Source organism: Barbus barbus, assembly GCF_936440315.1.
Source record: "Barbus barbus genome assembly, chromosome: 45".
In the NCBI taxonomy this organism is placed as follows: domain Eukaryota; kingdom Metazoa; phylum Chordata; class Actinopteri; order Cypriniformes; family Cyprinidae; genus Barbus; species Barbus barbus.
The window spans coordinates 18,580,578-18,595,597 of NC_136723.1; the positions used below are offsets into that span (position 1 = coordinate 18,580,578).

Genomic DNA, 15,020 nt, shown 5'->3' on the forward strand with positions numbered 1-15,020 from the left:
TATCAAACCACCTGATGCTAATATTGAAGCCAATGCAAGACCAAGCCTTACACAATAGTATAACTGCTAACAATTGTTAACACCGATCAAATCTGGAAATAAGCAGTGAGACATAAACACCAATGATGCAGAATACATTTAACTAACCACATATCTACTTTCAGGCAACACACAACTCTCACAGCTAACACCATTGTCTTACACATACATCTTGGCAGTTGTGGGACACACCTGTTGGTTGGCGATAATGGAAATCTGGGATGGAAGTTTTCCAGCAGGAGCTGCAGAAGGTTTTGACACCCCCTTCACCTTCACAGACACAGCACTTGTCAGTACGATGCAAGCATATGGTCTACAATCATGCCAAAAACTAGCGAGATAGGAGCCACCACATTACAACTCTACAAGAAGTCTGCATCTGACATGGTCAGCACTAATGCAATAATAGTCTGATATGTGGTCACAGTTGAAGCCAACAATAATTTTTACCTCAACTTAAAGCCATTTGACGTGTCAACAGAGACATGCCGTGCTTTAGAAAATGATCTCAAGAATAAAAAAAGTCACTTCCAGCATCATTAGTTGACATGCTGAATTCTCGCAGGCATCTTGCAAGCATCAGCTGCTGAAGTTACTGCTTCAATCCACTTCAGAGGGTTAAAGTGAGACAGCAGTCAAAGTCTTTATGGGTGAGAAAAAGCATTTGACATAAGTTATGACAAGATATTAGTTCTGCAGTGAGCCTTGCAGAGTTTCACACCATTGGCCTGCTGAGCAAACATGCATTACTAAAGCAATCAGAAACACATGCAGTATGTACCTCTGGCTTTTGTACAGCAATGGACCGTGGCACAGGAATAAAGCCTGCAGGGGGTGCTAATGGGTCAACTTTGGGCTTGGGGATAAATCCTGCCACCGGGGCAAAAGGGTCTCGCTTTGGGGTGGGAACAAATCCCACCGGCGGTGCCAGAGGATCAGGTTTGGGCGTAAGTTGAGTGGAAGGGTTTGGTTTAGGAGCTGGTATGAATCCCGTCGGTGGTGCCAGAGGATCAGTCTTGTGTGTAGGTGGAGTGGAAGTGTTTGGTTTAGGAGCTGAGTTGAATCCCGTCGGTGGTGCCAGAGGATCAGGTTTAGGTGTTGGTTGAGCTGAAGGATATGGTTTAGGAGCTGGAATGAAACCAGCAGGTGAAGCCAATGGATCAGGCTTGGTGACTGGAAGCAATCCAGGAGGAGGAGTAAGAGGATTTGGCTTAGAAGGTAAAAAGCCAACAGGAGGGGCAAGAGGGTCAAGTCTAGGAGGTGGACTGATTGCAGGGGTGGATGGCTGGGGGTCTTCTGAGGGGGTCTCACTTTCACCAATCCTTCCTTTGCTTTCCCCTTGAGGTTCTTTGCATTCGGCAGCTCTCAAGCGAGAGCGATGCTCTTTAGTTCTTGCACGGCCCATTAGGCTGGTCAACCCAACAGAGAGGGCATCTCCATCCACAGACCTGCCAGCTTGCAGTGGACGGCTTGTTTTGGGGACTGAAGTGGCTATCGAAGGCTTTTCTTCTGAACCCGCTTTGTGCCCCAGGTTCAGTCCTCTCCTCGCCAGTGTGTCAGACTCAACGCTGCCATGTCGTCCATTCATGGAGTCGCTGCTTCTCTGGTCTACAGTCAGTGGTCGCTCTGGATTCAACACTGTTGATGGTTCACCCCGGCGTCGCTCGGTCGAGCCACTTACTGCTGCCTGAGACTGATTCATACTGTTCTCACTGTCCGACTGTTCACACAACCCAGAATACACACATACAGGTCACCCACCACAAAAGAAAAAACCCTATAAAATTACACACAGCAAGAACTAAAGGTAAAAGTTTACATCCCTTGTAACCTAAAATAGCACTAATTTGAGGTTCACAATAGCTATAATTCCACAAGCAACAACCTTCCAGAGTTTCCTGGATTTCCTATATGATGACAGATGGGTGGCCGTTCTGAATATCAGAGGGTCTTCACACTCTCCAGCCCAGCTGCAAGTACTGAAAGTTAATCTGAAAAAGACTCATGCTTCCACATGGCCAGGCACTTTTCTGTTCTTTTCTCAGCACAGTCAGGCAGGTTAACAGACAAACCCAGTAATTAAGGTCACTGCAGTGCAACACTGGCTCACAGCCCTGAAACACAACTCTACAGGATCAACCGCACAGGCTTTAGTCTCTCTCACACTATACACAATTCAGAACCTGGAGTATTGTAAAGACGTTGCAATCACCTCACACTATAAAATAACAAATTAAAGTAAATATTTAGTGATAAGATACTAGGAATGAGCTCTTATGTGGAGACAGACCTTCATGTCTATCCTGAAGGTGATGATACTGGTGCTCTTCCAGCTGTGCACGGCATTCTGTGGGACACTGAAATTGACAGCAGCACTTTGAGAGCGCTGGACAGGCCTCCAGCCCTGTGCCTCCATGATGACTTGCAAACCTCTCACACATTTGCTTCAGACACACACAATCTTAGCTCAGCATCCCTCTCATGCTCCTTCCCTCTCTTTCTTCCTCCAGCTGCCCCTCCCACTACAGCAGTGATTGGAGGACAAAAAGGGCAGGGTGTGATGTCAACACGCCCCGCCCACTGGTGTACAGCAGCAGTACAGTTCTAAACAAACATCCACATACAGTCACTCTCACCTTATTCTGCAAAAATTATCTTTACACCTGCTAATATTCACATTTGAGCATTTTGGACCCTATAGTTTAGAAAGTTACTTCAACTCACCCTGTTTCCATTAAATTTCATATACTAAATTTCATCTGGATGAAGAGAAGAAACAGATGAACTGCTTTCATACAGTAATTACATACAAAGTACGAGGTTGGAAGCAAACAGCTGTCCTAAAAGAAAAAGACCACCATTTTCTGAACAAACCCCATCTTTAGCACCTCCTGATGATATACATGAAGTAAACACGCAGGATGTGTTTTAGAGTGAACCACAGACACAATAACAAATGCAGAATTCTGGGAGATGTAATCTCTTCTGATCTCAGAACAGACACCCATCTGAAATCTGAGTCATGCAGTAATGACAACGCTGCTCAAACACTTACATTTGAGCTTTTTGCACCCGGGACATTCTCATCTTTCACCTGAAGGGAGGCAGATAGAGACAGGAAAGTTAAACCAGAGATCAGACGCTCTAACCTGAGACATTGTTCTTGGTGTGACATCTGACCCTGCTCTCTCTCTGTTCTCTCGATATACAGTTTATCCCTCTGTCAGACTGAAGATTAACCACTGTCTTTCTCAGTTACTAAAAACCAGTACAGCTAAACTCTCATATACATGTGCTAAGACTAACTAGAATGTCAGCAAGAGAGGTTCTTCCAGAGAAAAGTAATACTAAGAGAATGAAAAAGATTTGCAGGCTACTTGGTGGAATCCAGCACTTTTGAGAGAGAGCGCAAATGCTTGGCAAGCAGAAGCAAATGAATATATTTTTTCCTCCCATGTCATAGTTTTTCCATCACAGTGTCCTCTTAAGGGCTCTGTAAGATATTGACCAGACAATCATTTATCTTAATTTGGAGAAAAATCTGGTTCTATGTCACCTGTCCTGAACAGACAATAAATTAATGAACAAACAGCAGAAAACGGTACTTTCCTTTTTCTCCCAAAATGAGAAACGAGATGAGAAGGCCATGATGAAACAGACAGTTCAGGAGAAGAGAGGGAAGGAAAGGGGAGGAGAGGAAGGCTGGTTTGAGGAGAGATACAGGATCGGTTAATGCAGGCAGTCTTTCCGATTGAAGTTTTGGGGGTACTAGGACCCTGCGGTGAATGGGTAGAATGAATAGCTACAAGAAAAGAAATAAGGATTAACATCTAATCTGTTAAATGGAGTAAACATAAAGCAGGGAGCATTATTTAGGCTTTCAGCATGACACTTAATCAAAACGCATTCTCATGATAGTCAAAACATTCGACTTTCAATGTGTTATTGTTTTTAAAATTATCTTGATCACTCCTTTCTGAATGAATGTGAATGACATGCGGGGCTGTTAATTTCCAAAATGACAATGGAAAGCGGTTCATATGACTCATGTGTTATATTCCAAGAGTAAATGATGACAGATGAGAGAGCTGGAACTCAAACTTTACTGTAGTATACAGATAAAATAATGTGAAACAAGCTTCTCATGAACTGAAAAAAAAACAATGCTGAAAGAGCAGATTTGTAATGCAAAAAGTAACAACGTGTCTGAAAGTGAAAGTGCAATTTAAGGACAACAGGACTGAGCTTTCATGACACACCAGAACATTCACTATAAATAGAGCACATGTGAAGAGGCCACAATGTGAACTAACCAGCACACACACACACACGAATGGCTGTCCAGCAGGCTTTGAACACTGAATCTTGTACCTGTCAAACACAAAGTAGACACATCGGATCTTCTTTGTTATGTTAAGCAGGTGGTCAGGTAGACATCCATGGGCAGACGTCTTGAGCGGGGCTCAACGTGGGGTAGAACGTTACGACAAGGACGTCAAGCAAGAGTTTGGGCTCGGGAGGGGGGATAACAGCTGCTTGAGGACACTGAGGATATAAATAACCATGCAGACCCCAGTTCCCCCTGACCACACATTTACACACACACACACACACACACACACACACACACACACACACACACACACACACACACACACACACATAACAAACTGGATTACAACAGTTTAACTGTTCTTTCAGAAAATCCAGCCAAACTCAATTCACAAATTTCACCAATGGAGACAACATGTTCAAATCCCACCACAAGGGAGCCACAGCACGTGTGAATGAACAAAACACTGCTGTTTCTCAAAGATCCACCAGAGGGTGATGTGCACATCTCTTCATGAGTTAATTTCTGTTGGCCTGACTTAGCATTAGTTTTTTAACAAACCCCCAACCCTAGGTGTTATAAGCTTTGCCATGTAACCCATCCCACAGTGTCCCATCAAATCTAGGGACCAGAAGGTCATCATTGAGCTCTTTTAACTTGCACGAGTAAGCAACACCCAAAACAACCAAACAACCACACAGCAGCATGCTAAAACTCCTCAAAACACTTAAGCAACCACTTATCGACATACTTGCAACCATCCACAACACCATAGCTTGGTGCTAGCGACAGAAAATGTGCATATCTAAAAAATCTAAGTTTCAAATCATGCTGGTGAAGTTTATCAATTGAATATTATAGAGCTGCAATGAGCCTCTGTGATTGGTGAGTTGGTAACAGGGTTATTGGCTGTGCTGCAACTGAGGGGTGGTGGAAAATTAGTTTTATGTAAATATAATAGTCCAAAAATACATACATATGAAGATATGTTGTTTTTTTTACTATAAAAAGTAATTTTGTTGCTCTATCGCCCAGACCTGTTCATAACACACAATACTGATGATAGATTACCTCATACAAACCCAGCATGAGGCCTTATATTCTGGTGGGGTTGTAGGCCAGTCCAGGCCTGTCATATCATATCATATATCAGTGCTACCAAGAAGGACACAAACAGGCTAGCATTGTCTATGGAGGACGTGGTGGGCTCCTTAATCTGATTACGTACTTACTTACTTACTTTTGTCATTTAGCAGACGCTTTTGTCCAAAGCGACTTACAAATAAGAAAAAGTAACTAAAACTAAAAGTTACAACTCTATAAATACTATATACCCACATATTTAAGAAAATAAAGAAATTAAATAAAATTGACACATGCATAACAACATTTCAATAATAAACATATAAATGAAAAAACTTAAATAAAAAGCGATACTTGATTAGCTCCCCATGCAGATGGATCCCTTGTCTCTGTGTGGTCTTTCTAAGAAATCCTGATGGATCAGTGTTTTTTTTTTTCTCGTCTTATCGGCTGTTTTCACTGAAAGCAACTGCATTCAATGCACAGTATTCACAATGCTATAAAATGGACACAAAATTAAAGACTGATGTGAAACTTATCAAACATTCTTTCATTTCTTAACTATAGGAACTGATTAGAGGAGAAATCAAAAGAAGGCAGGACTAAATAGCATACATCACACACATGCGCTAACACATACATCAAAACTTACATTACTAGTATGATGAAGTGTAGAGTTTAGGTGAGTCTCCAAACAAGTACACAATGTCACATGGTGGGAGGTCTAAAGACTTTTTAAGCCCCACCTAATATCCTACAGGTTGCTAGGGTAATGAAATGTGGCACCTCCTTCTTTTAAAGCCTGATTATTCTTAGCTGTTCTTGCTAATCCACTGTTTACTAATAAGTGCTGCTAATAGAACAGAAACTATCCATTTCATCGGCTTTTAAATACATATGTGCTGTTTAATCATGTTTAATATAAGATAGACTGTACATGAAGGATTTGATCAAATCTAGAATAAAAGCATCTAGCTAGCATAGAGAAGATTAGCATAGCATGATTTGATCTCTAAGGGGAAACCAGGTCATAAGTTAAAGTATGTGTTGTATCATTCCTTTGGAATTGAAAATATGTCTTTTAACAAATTTCTAGTGTACTTTATACATAGAAAACACAAGTAAAGTTGGGGACAGGCAAAAACTTCAGCCTGATTTAAACACCTGCTCCACAAACTAATAAAGTATTGCACAAAGATGTATAAAAAACAAAAAAAAAACAGATGTTTCTCTCATTCAGAAACATACTGAGGGCACAACCCTGCAGACAGATAACAGCAGCATGTCTGGTCTTGCTGCTACTCTCTACATAGTGATTTACATAACATTTACATTATGGAAAAAGTATGATGTCTTAAGTAAATGATATAAGAAACCCTAAATAACTTTTGGTTATAACTTAATAAGGTTTGGTTTGGTTACAATAAACTCTGGTCTGATTGCTCTGTTAGTACAGTTCACTTGAACTGTACTAACAGAGCAATCAGATGTTCCCCCTCGGTAGAAATTGCGATCGCGGTCCAGGGGGGTGTTCCCCCTCCGTACAGATCGGTAGAAATCACGTTTCCCCCTCGGGGGGCCCCCCTCCATCGTCGGGCCCTTACAATCATCCTAACCTTCCCCCCATTACAGCGCCCCTCAGTCCAGTCCACAACATTATTTTAATAATAATAATAATTATTTTGCATATTCGGTAAGTTTTGATGTAAAATATACGTCATAAAAGCTGTTGAATCAGGTTGCGACCTTATTCTTATATCTTTGTTTTGTGTCTTGTACTGGTACTTGTAATTCGCTAAGCAAACAAGGACCAAATTTATCATTTTCTTTTTTGGTATGGACCAAAACAAAACTACAAGCGTGAACACGCCCTTAGTGTCAAATTTGAAAGAAATCAAACTTCACCTTTGTGAAAACCAAAGCTACACAACCAAATCAAATTGCAGACATTATGACAACATCAAACTGCATTTAAAATGCATTAAGTAAGTAAATATGGTCATTGTTTTGATTCTATACATTATGTCATTCTGAGGGTGTGAAAGGCCAGCAAGTAAATGACTAACCAACTGCTTCCGTTAAACCAGTCACATTTAATGTACTGGTAAACTGTCTGGGATCATCCCTATGCCAACATGCTCACAGTAAGAGCTTGAACACTGGACAGCTTCACACAGTCCCACTGCCAAATCCCAGCGAAAATCAGCCCAAAAACCGCAGCTGGTCGTCACACTGATCCGCCGATCCAAACCAGGATAATTATCAGCCTGACTAAAGCAACTTCCTGGACCCCTGTGTACCCTGACCAGCGTCAATATTTAGGCCCTCTCAATCTCATGATAGCAGTGGGGCGACACTGACAGCTCAAGAAAGACTTCTGGGTCATCGGCCAGGAAATAAAGTGGAGACATAAAGGGAGATTTGACCGAGAGGACGGAGGGACAGCAGACACTGATGACAGACGAAAGACACTTCCTGTATTCAGTGCCTGATGTGCAGCCAAATTAATATATTACATAATCTAATCTGATACTAGTTAATGAAGCCATTCACGGAGAGATTGTTTCAGAGCAGTCAGAGGACATTCATAGTCCACAGGCTGTTGAACCCTCACAGGGCAGATGGAAAAAGAGAACCATTGAACCCAAAGAATAATACAGGATAGTGTTCATACAACTTAGTGGGGGTTATTTAGAATAGCAATGCAAACATTGACTGACATAGACATGCATCTTAATGCACAATTTTAAAATAAAATATTTAGATTACTTCCAAAGTTTGGGGTCTGTAAGATATTTTGTTTTTAAAAGTTTTCGCTTCTTACCAAGACTGAATTTTTTTCATTAAAAACAGTAATATTGTGAAATATTATTACAATTCAAAATAACTTCTTAATTCATAAATTCATAATTTTACTATATTTTAAAATGTAATTAATTCTTGTGGTGGCTAAGCTGAATTTTCAGTATCATTACTCCTGTCTTCAGTGTCACGTGATGCTTCAGATCCTTCAGCTTATTGCCAATAATGCATTTCTGTAACCAAAATATTAACCAGCATAATATAAAGAAAATTGACTTAGTGCACCTTTAAGACTATATGTACTGTACATGTCAATCATCTCGATTATGGCTGGCTAACCTTTGCGTATCAGCATTGTTCGCATTGTTGTTCATCAGGACAGGCCACCTATAATACTGAATAGGTGTTGATATACAAGCGTGGGTGGTTTTAGGTTAGCTAACATTGCATTGTAAACTTTAAAGAATGTCTACATAGTACATTGAACACTTCAGAAGAGCAAAGAAAAACCTTTCTAAACATGCTCATAACTCTCAGTCAAAAAAGCACTAAATACATTTGTGTGTTCAGATTTCCCAACAGATTCAGCAGTCACATACAAAAGAGCATATAAAAGCATGTTGATTCATTCATTCAGAGGCCAATTCTTCAGATAAGAGGACAGGAGAGGGTGTGAGGAGATCGTGTGTGTTTAAGTATAGTTCTTCTCTGCTGAAACCTGTCTGTCTGGTAACTATCAGTGCAAACAATCAAACCTGTCAAACAAAATCACTAGCGTTTCCTGTCACATTCACAGACACACCACGATTGAACAAATAATTGACATTCTACTGGCATAAAGCCATTCATGCTGCATAACATAAGAGTATCTGCCTTCCATTTCAGTTCTGGAGGGAACTCACTATGAATGGTTTGCGCCCAGCGATATTAAAATTGTTTTTCCCAAAATTAAAACTTTACTGTAATTAAATCTTTGATTAAACCTTAAAATACGTTTGAAATGTTGCCTTGGAAACTAACTGAAATAAATAAATGAAAGTCTGCTGTGTTGTTTATTTGCACATGCTGTCTGCACTATTTTAGCATCCCATTTAAAGGAACTGCATATCAGGTAACGGTGTGAATGGGAACAAAGGTTTTGCTGTATTTTTCCTTTTCAAAAAGGTCAAGCTAGTTGCACCAGGTGAAAAGAAAAAAAGGTTTTGTGAATACACTTTACTGATGACAATGACTGCGGAAATATTACAACACATTTCGCCTCTGGCTAAACTTAATTGTAAGTGTTTAGAAGCAGGTGGGAAATCTTTTTGCACTGAACAACAAACAAAACTGTCTACATTTGACTATATTTTTCATCAAGTTGTAACAAGTAATTTCTCCATTCAGCTCTCCACAGTGGCATAGTCTAGATTTCTGTATCACAGTCTTTATATAGAATAACCACTTCTAGGCCAATCCCAAATGTGTCATGTCTTTTTCAGTGCTCGACTTAAAGTGGGCCAGTAAAACCCCCGGTGGGACTCCTGCCCCCTGCAGGCTGGGTGAGACTGGCCACTTTATCACAAAGGGTGCCGTTTATTACAGAGGCTGATTTGACATCTCCTATCCCGATTACATTGTCATTTGAGATGGACGGTATGAGGATAAGTGTTTTGCATCATTATCGTAAAATTGAATATTGTGAATTACTGGTATTTGGTAACAGGAACTAGGAGAGAACCTGGTCAACATAAATTGAATGTCCTAGATTCTCAGAATCTCTTCTGATTGATGTGCTCTTGTTTTTCGGCATTATTGGTGCAAATTTGCCAGGAGGCATCTAATTTGCATTAATGTCTGTGCATTGGCAACGATAGGATTTGTATGAGTGCCTGAAGCTTTTTTTTTTTTATCTCACAGTTTCCCCCAAAATTCAGAATTTGGAGTAAATTTTGAGAATTGTGAGAAAAGCCAAAATTGCAAGATATAAACTTATATAAAATGTTTTCTCAGAATGTAGACCCACAGTTATCAACAAGGAAGAAATTCACGGAGAAATGTAACATTATGTAGAATAAATACATACTATAATTTCACATACATAATATAAAACAATCATGTTAATGATTCTAATGAAGGTTACTAGAAAGTTTTCCCAAGATTATTTTTTTTCATTTACATTTTTATACGTGGTTGGCTATAAAACATTTCTAATGGTCTGACACACTTTAATGCTGATGGTGTTCTGAAATAACACTCAGACTTTGACACTGAGATTGCACTGGTTATCCATTAGCAGAAGGCATGAAAAGAGTCCACACACACACACACACACACACACACTCCTATTCAAACTCAAGCAAACCAACACGACAACAGGTTCAGCAGAGGAGTGATTGCTGACTCATGTGATCCACGCCACCTCATTTGATTAGCTTGGCCAAAACATTCTCTTCAAACACCCGTTTCTTCCTATTTTCACTCCATTAGATAAAATGCTGTTTGTGTAAAGAGCTGCTCTGTCAGATCAGGTCAGATGCTCTCAGCTACACTATAGGATAAACCTCTTACGGTTCAAAAGAACAAATATTACATTACAGAAACACAGTATTCTATATATTTTTTAACCTCCCCCACGTTACTCTACACATTACAAATAAATCACTCAATGCACTTTAATCTCTTCTGAGCTCTGGTATCGTGCTGAGCCAGATCAAATTAACATTTCAGAGTTTGGACGTCAGCCTATACTAAGTATTTGTCATTTTTTTCCCAATTTGTTAAAATTGTTTGCATAATCGTTTGCAGTCACATTGCAAACATATTGGAAAAAATAAGACGTTTTTCTTTGAAAACATGTCTCAGATCTTCTGCCCATTCAGTCTACTAGAATACTAGAATAAGTTGAAAATTATGTCATCTTTACTCAAAATAACTCCAAGGGACAATTTCAGTTTCAGTTGTGTATAAAAATGTGAATTTTAACCCTTAAAATGTGAATAAAAATATGATTTTTTTTCCTAATAGTTTAAATAATACACATTATATCACATTTTAAGGGATTAACAAAAATTGACATATACACATTTTTTTAAGACAACTGAACTTAAGATTTGTACTATTTATGCATAAATATCAAGCATTAATAATAATAGGGAAATGCAACCACTGTGACTTCCTACGTGACTTTGAGCTTGTGACATTTTTTGTCTGAGACAAGGGCAACTGACGTTTTGAAATATCTGATAAATCACGATTACAGAAACAAATACAGCTGACATCACATCTGCTTCCACCCGGAGCACCTGACCTTCAGACTGACTACAAAAATCACAGGAATCTTCACTTTCAGTGTTTTCCTCTCTGTTATCAAAAGACCCATCAATGCTTTAGAACATAAGACTAAAATTGCTTTCAGGCCAACAGATTTGCCCACATTCTGAAACGGGGCTGTTCACTCAGCTGTACCAGGATACAGAGATGAAAATGTGTCAGAGAGCACCTGGGGAATACAGCAAAGCCAAGAGAGCAGACAAGTAAAAAGTCTCTAATTCTGCTGCAAACACTGAAACAAAGATCTCAGAAGATATGTTTAGACCTTTAGGAATAGTTTCTAATCTATTTCTACATCCAAATTCTATATTTATGCATTTCACAGATGCTTTTATCCAAAGTGACTTACAATGCTTTCAAAGTATGCACTTTATAAGTTTATACATTCCCTATAGAAATTGAACCCATGCCATTGGCGTTGCTAGCGCCATGCCCTATCATAAAGTTATGTAGGGTAAATATAAAAAAACATTCAGTGAGCAAATAAAAGAATCTTTCTGACTCAGAACTTCTCCATTTACAGCGTATTAGATAACAATATAGACTTTTTCTGCTTTTTTGCCACACTGTAAAAAAAAAAAACATTTTTTTCAAAAAGTTGTTTCAACTTAAAATAATTTGTTACCCCGCTGACTTAAAATTTTTAGTTTAGTCAACTTGAAATTTTAAGTTACTCAATGTTAACTTAAGGGACAACTGGAATATTTTAGTTGACTAAGTCAGTGGGGTAACAAATTATTTGAAGTTAAAACAGCAATTTTTTTTACAGTGCATTTGTTCCACTCAGATGGGACTCAGCTGTCTGTCATAATGGGACTCTACACAAATACAGATGCATTATGGGTGAACGACAAAAACGCATTAGACAAGTTATTAACCCCCCTGAGCTGTCTCACTGAAACTGTTGACATCATCAACAGCTCTCTGCACAACGGTCTTTTCAGATGTTAACAGACACACTCATATTGCTCTGAATTCCCAGAATACCTCAAGGCTGTAACTGATCTTTCATCTGAAATGTTCCTGAAACACACAGTATGTACTCTCAAACTGTATTGGTTTTCCTGAGAAACGTCAAAACGCCAAACATGTATGATCTAAACTGCACTTTTAGCTAAAAAAAACACTATTTATCAGATTATCCTGAGACAATTTCATTGGATTTTATTTGCCTAGTGGATGGTGGGGAGACAACATTATGTGAAGAAGAAGAGCTTGCACCCATGCAACTCCATGGCTCAGTGTGTTAGAGTCTTCAATGTGCAATTCAACACATCAAAACCATAACACATAAGCATCTTACCTCGTAAACATCACGGTACGGGCCTCTGGTGTTCCTCATCCAGCAGTGGCTCAGCTCGCTCAACTCCACAATGGGCTGCACCTTCAGACGCACCGTGTCTCCAGACTGCCTGATCATCTCCACGATCTCATCCCTGCTTTTACGTTCCACGTTCCTCCCGTTGATCTCTACCAGACGGTCGCCTGGCACCAGTCCCAGAGTCAGGTCCTTATTCCCAGCACCAGGCTCTGCAAAGTGGACCACCTTTCGGTAGAGTGACCCATCGGGGCGCTGGTCCACCACTGTGGTACGACGAAGGGAAAAGCCGAAATCGCCCGTATTACGGCGCTGAATTTCCAACTCTCTTGGTGCAGGAATTTGCGGAGGTGCCACAGCAGGCAAGCGCAAGTCTGCTGGGAATGTTCGGTCCACTATCTCTGGGACCTGGATGCTCTTTGCAGGGCTGGTGGGATGGTAAGGTGTATATAGAGGCGGGGGATTGAACACCTTGACCTCTACCTGAGGTGAGGGAATGGCAGAGTTTTGCCCTGATGGTGCAGTTGACCCCAAAGGGCTTTCATCTTTGCTCTTCTGTGAGAAAGAAAACCGCTTCAAGATTTGTTCGACTGGGGAATTCTGCTTCGTCATGGATTCATACTTCACTGCCTGTTCTTTGATGGATGATCGGCGGACATCTTGGTCCAGCTTACTGTCAACACTGGAGTTTGTGGGTGTTATGGTACCCTGAGTATAGAGTTTCCTGAGGTCCGTGTCTGTTAGGCTGAGCTCTGTGTTTCGGACGACCTTGATGGGAATGGGGCTGGAAATCTCAAGTTTCCCTTTCGCCTCCCGTTTAGAGCTGCTTCGATGAAGATTAAAGAAACCTCGCCTCACGCTCATTTCCTCTAGGCTCTTCAGCTCGGCTTGAGACATTCGCTCTTTTTTCTCTTTCTTCTCCTTCTTCTCCTTTTTTGTTCCATCCTTCTCCTTGTCTTTATCTTTCTTGATCAAGTGGAACATGGTTGGGCCCAAATGTATAATCCACCAGATGTTGGTCTCTTCACAGCATATAGATCAATATTGGCATTCAGTCATGACCAGCACTGTTTCCACAGCACCAAGGGCACCTCAGAAACAGGTGAAACCCTCCTCTAAAACAACAGATCGACAAACAGAACAGTTTTTATGTTTCCTCCCATTTGCAATGACTGTAGTAGTCATTAATAAACTAATTATTATTATTATTAATGATAGGCTTATTAATTATTAAAATTAATTATACATATATATACATATATATATATATATATATACATATATATATATATATATATATATATATATATATATATATATATATATATATATATATATATATATATATATATATATATATACACCAATAAATATTATATATAAAATATATAAAAATGGTACGCCTATGTTTAAAGTCTAATTTTATCTGGTAAAAAATACAGTAATATATAGCACCGGACAATGTTCATATCAATCATTTCAGTAATTCATGGGTTAACACAGCTAAAGAAAAACCACATAATTTATTAATCAAAAGAGTAAAGAAAGTGTACACGTGACGGTAGACCCCTATGTGACGTCGCACACTCTCATTGGCTGTTCTTACCTTTCCTGACAGGTACAAAAAATCGGTAAGAGATCCGTACAACTTTTATCATCGACAACTATTATAAAATGTATATAACAATGACATAAACATTATGTAAAACACAGGGACATAAATCAGTGATGATGTTAAAACGATCCGTTTTCACGATTATCCAAACAAAACGAGTAGAATCCATTACTTCCTGAAACTCTTCATCTCATCGCCCCCTGAACGTTTCCTCTTCGAATTAAATTAAACTCTATTTTTGGACCTATACAATGTACCTATACTTGTGCTATACGAAATCCCTTGACCTCACCTGCAGAATCATGTCTATCATGTAAAGTTGAATTCAACTCTATTTATAAACTACCGGCAGAAACTCTTACTGATTCAACTCTTAATGTAAATCTACGAGGCTTTTAAAAATGAAACTCTTTGTGCTTTTAATATAATACATAATTATGCAGTATTAACCCCTATACTCATATCCTGCATTTGTATGCTGTAATTTCTAAATCATGTATATCATGGCTTTAAGGTGA

The 15,020-nt window shown here is 39.4% G+C and overlaps 1 protein-coding gene across 1 annotated transcript in view; it reads right to left on the bottom strand.

Moving 5' to 3' along the window:
- Positions 1-13,891, bottom strand: part of LOC306864377 (unconventional myosin-XVIIIa-like) — a 39,643-nt gene extending 25,752 nt beyond the window's left edge. Inside the window, exon 1 of the mRNA XM_079408379.1 lies at positions 12,873-13,891. Within this exon, the coding sequence (XP_079264505.1) occupies positions 12,873-13,871 (999 nt within the window). The 5' untranslated portion in view covers positions 13,872-13,891. The remainder of the gene's footprint in view (positions 1-12,872) is intronic.
- Positions 13,892-15,020: the final 1,129 nt, after the last annotated feature.